Here is a 4,614-nt window from a genome sequence, read left to right as displayed (position 1 = left end):
ATACTGTACTAAACATGAAAGGAAAAACTATTTCTTTAGAAAACTTCCCTTAAATCATTTGGAAGAAAATGTAATGCCGTATTTTTGTTTAATAAAATGACATTTTACACGGACTCTGAATCAAACTGAAATGAAGGTACACAGGTATGGAGGTTAGCAAGAGAATATGTGTTTGGTATCCAATGCTCCATTATTCATATTCCTGAATTACCAGGAGGTCTGTAGGTAAGTTGGAGATGAACAGAAAAGGGGAGGGCACGGAGAGGTGACAGGTGGGTACCGTAAGGACAATCTGAACTACACCCTCACCCCCGAGATCAACTCTGAGCAAGAAACTGAGCATTTCTCATTTGGAGGTGAAGATTCAATAGCCCCTTTCTAGTTACCCGTTCAGCTCATTTCTCTGTTGATGGATTTACTTTACCAAGCCTGGGTTTAAAATAAAATGTGTCCTTGTTGGACCACTGACTCTAAGATAACCTCTAAGGATCTGAAGAGGCAAGGACAGTGGAAACAACTTGCCATCTATGGGCCAGCGCCTCTCTGGCCCTCACTGGGTGGGTACTCACCGAGGTCGGCGGAAGGTCAGGCCATAGTGCTGACAGGCCAGCCCCACAGTGGGTGTGTACACAATGGGCATGAACTTCTCCACGTCCGACGTCAGCACCCGGTAGAAGAGCTTCTCGTTGCGGTCTTGGAGAGTCATGAGAATGATGTACCTTGGAACGGAGAGAAGAAGCCAGCTGATCCCCGGAGCAAGAATTCGGCTGCTTGCCAGACCCTGGGTCATGTCACTGTGCCTAAGGGTGGAGACTCGGCCCCAGGGAGGGGTGAAGCACCAGAGCTCCTGTACCTGCTCAGCTCCACTGTCATATTCAACAGTAAATAACCCATCTGCCCTAAGGGAGGAGAGTCCACATCTATGAAATGACAAGAGTCTGGCTGTCTTATGCACATACTTATTGCACATGGTATAGGCACTGTTCTAGAGTTTACATTAGCCAGTTGAAAGTTTTCAACAAGTTGCCACTAAAATTCTTGCTATTTTAGAAATACAGAGACTAAAGTCCCAGAGATTTTATGGCAGAGTAGTGACTGGAACCTAGGTGGTCTGGCTCCAGATTCTTTGTCTTCTTCAACCACTACAAGATGGCTGTGTGACTGTATAAGCTGTAATGGAAAACAATAGAATGGTAATATTCTGAGTGGAATAGGGTCAAGGAATACAGCGAGTGTTTGATAAAGTCCATCCTTGCCACCCTAGTCCCTGTCACAAGCAGAGTGCACAAGTGGCTGACTAGTACCTTATCTCAGAAAACCTATCCTCAAAAGAAAGATTATTTCTTTTGCTTATTCCATGAAACCTGAAATCACTAAGCCAGGAAAAGAGCCTCCACTTACGTTCCCCAAATATAAAAATCTCTGGAAGAGAAGACTCAGGTACTGAAATTCACATTGAGCAACTGCCACAGTCTTCTGAATGACAGTGTAGGAGCTAGTATGGGTATATGAGGCCCTGCCTGGGGTGGACTCAGGGAGATGCCCTGGTAGGGGTAAAGAGCTGTGCTGAGTGGAATGATCAGTAGGCATGGTATCGGTGTCCTGGGTTTGACCCCAGCTCTGCTACTTATGAGCAGGGTGACTTTGGAGATGTTTTACACTGGTTCAGAGAACTAAACACCGAATTTTGGACATGTTTTTAGGAAGGGAAGACTTATGCTCAGGCATAGTCATGAGCTCATCTCACTGCCAGTGTAGAACATTCCCTTACCCTATAGCCATTTATGCACACTTCTTTCCAGTTCAACATTCTATAGCTCCTATCCCCCAATATCTACCAGCATACCATAACCTTTACCCAGAAGAAGCTGGGGAGTCTTCATAGCCTTTCCACTAGTTGTGTGCTGAAATGAGGGTCTCTTGGTAATGAGTGGGTCAATGCAGTGAGCCCTGTGCTAGGAGCAAGCCCTCTAGAGCTCTAGAAGTGTGCACACTCATCCCTGATCCTAGAGTATCTTTTAGGCAGGTAAGTGGGTTGGAAAGAATGGGAAGGTTAGGACTAGGGACTTTAACTTTTAGAGTTTCATGTCACTAGCAAAATTTCACTTTGAACTTTCTTTGGTACATTTAACAGAAGAGGAAGGTTCACATGGTTCAAAGTTAGGGCATGTCTCAGCTTGTTAGAAGAATTTGTGTAACTTCTAGTTTGATCTTTAAGATGCCTTGGCTAGACCTAGTCTGAGCAGAGACGAACAAAAGGGAGAGAATACTTAATTTGGGGACAATATGGCCTTAGAGTTAATGTGACTAATAGGCCTGGAATTTACTGCTTTGGGGCTAGGGACATGGGTGTGGACAGGAGCATGCTTATTTGCTGCTGCTCAGAAGCTATGGTTGATTTGGAAGAGGAACAGATAGGAGCAGGATGAGCCTGACATGTTACTGAGCTCTGCCTAGATAGTGGCTGCCATACCTTAGACTTAGTGGAAGTCTTGGCCATTCAGCTATGTGGATATAGAGAGAACATTTTTCTTCTTCCTACACACCTGCTAGAACTCATAACAAATTGACACGTTTGTTTAACAAACCCTTACACAGTGCTTACTTGGTTACAGTACTATCCAAAGCACCTATCCTAAACACTAAAGTATTTAATTCTCATAGTAGTTCAGTGAATTAGGTACCATTGACAGTCATGGTACAGGTGAAGAAGGATGGATAGAGAGGCAAAGTAATGCTGCTATTTAAGTGATAGAATATGGATTTTCACTCAGTCTAGAACTAGAGGTGAGTCCTACAATGACTAGGCATGGCTAACATAGACTCTGGAGCAGGCTGTGTTTAAATCCTATGCTGACCCACGGCATGTGATCTGGGTGCCTTCTTTTAACACTGGCCCAAGGGCTTTTGTGTCTGTGTCTTCACTGAGAACTCAGAGAGGAGGCAGCAACATCAACTGCAGCACAGCCTCTAGGTCTTTCCCAAGGTGCCCCTGTCCGTTTTCCTGTTACATATCATGTTGTTTCTATTCCAGGAACCTGGGCCATGCACTACTTCCCTAACAACCCCATCTCTCCCTCTTTGCTTCATCTCTTCCCCCTCAATGAAATGCCCTCCCTCAGCCCCTGCTGTCTGCTGAAGCAGTTCATCCACGCTTCTGGGGCTGACTCATCTCTCAAATTTCCCAGATGACTTTCCAGACTCCACTGGTTGAAGCCAGTTTCATTTTGGCTGTGTTTCTGTTTTAAGAAGCCTCATGTCTAGGGTGACTACCACTCTTTTGTGAGGACAGAGCTGGGCTTGATGCCTTTCAAGGCTCTCAGCCTTTCCGAACTACAGAGGATCCAGAGAACCCTCTATGAATCACAGGGGAGAGAAGCTCAGCACAGAGAACAGATTCAGGCACTGACTTGTCCAGGTCTCTCTGCTGACTCTCATAGTATCTCATGATCCGAAGGAGCTGGACATCCTGGCTCAGGAAGCAGGGGGGGATCAGGCCATGGATTCCAAGATGCAGCCTTTCTTCCAGTGTAAAGGCCATACCCTGGAAAGAAAGGAACACACACCTAAATGGATGTTCAGGAATCCAAGGAAGAGAAGTTACATCTATAGACAGGCAAAAGTCAGGATGGCTCAGTAGCAAGGGATCAACTCCCACCTCTGCTATGTAACCTCTTTTTCATAAGAGGGCTCAATCCTATGCTACTTACTTTTAGGCCTCTTGAGGAGAGAAATGAGGAAAATATCCATGTCATCAGAATTTGTTTTAAATATACTTAAAAAATATTTTTTCTTTATTATTTTATGTGTATGAGTGCATTGCCTGCATATATATAAGTGCACCTGTGTTGTGAAAAATATTTTTTCTTTATTATTTTATGTGTATGAGTGCATTGCCTGCATATATATGAGTGCACCTGTGTTGTGCAGTGCCTGTGGAGGTCAGAAGAGGACATCAGATCCCCTGGAACTGGAGTTATGGGTAGTTGTTAACTGCCATATGGGTGCTGGGAATTGAACCTGGGTCCATTGCAAGAGCAGCCAGTGCCCTTAACCACTGAACCATCTCTCTAGCCCCAAAGTTACTTTTCTAGATGTTTTAGATTCATAGAAAAACTCAAGTGAAATAACAGCATTCCCATATATGCTTTCCTCCAGGTTCCCTGATTAACTTAGTATCATATATGATAACTCCATCAGAGTTAAGGAACAATGACCCATTATTACAATTAAAGTTGACAGATTCTTCAGATTGCCTTCATTTTTATCACATGCATGGTGACCCAGGATTTCATCAAGGATGCCACATTAGATTGAGTCATCACTGTAGGCTCACTTTGGCTCTGACAGTCCTCAGATACCACTGGGTTTCAATGACCTTGGTTTTTTGGAGGAGTGCTGGTCAGGTAGTTTGAACAATGCTCCTCTGCTGGAACATGTCCAGGTTTGCTCACAGTTATACTGGGGATGTGGGTTTTCAGGGGTCACTGTTGGTGTGGATCCTGACCACCAGGCTGGGGTAGTGTTTGATAGTTTCTCTTGCTTTGGAGCTATTCTGCCATGCATGATTATCGTTATCAGTTTATTTATATTAGAATATATTTATGAGTATTT

At 44.2% G+C, this 4,614-nt stretch overlaps 1 protein-coding gene across 2 annotated transcripts in view; it reads right to left on the bottom strand.

Moving 5' to 3' along the window:
- Positions 1-4,614, bottom strand: part of Me3 (malic enzyme 3) — a 222,268-nt gene that overhangs the window by 119,710 nt on the left and 97,944 nt on the right. For both annotated transcript variants that reach the window (XM_008844135.3, XM_008844136.3), the window contains 2 exons: positions 3,411-3,544; positions 570-719 (listed from right to left, as the gene is read on the bottom strand). In XM_008844135.3, coding sequence (XP_008842357.1) covers positions 570-719; positions 3,411-3,544 — 284 coding nt within the window. The remainder of the gene's footprint in view (positions 1-569; positions 720-3,410; positions 3,545-4,614) is intronic.

Source organism: Nannospalax galili, unplaced genomic scaffold (assembly GCF_000622305.1).
Source record: "Nannospalax galili isolate Female #2095 unplaced genomic scaffold, S.galili_v1.0 scaffold278, whole genome shotgun sequence".
Taxonomy (NCBI): Eukaryota; Metazoa; Chordata; class Mammalia; order Rodentia; family Spalacidae; genus Nannospalax; species Nannospalax galili.
The sequence above is the reverse complement of the archived record's forward strand: the minus strand, read 5'-3'. Positions and strand labels throughout refer to the sequence as shown.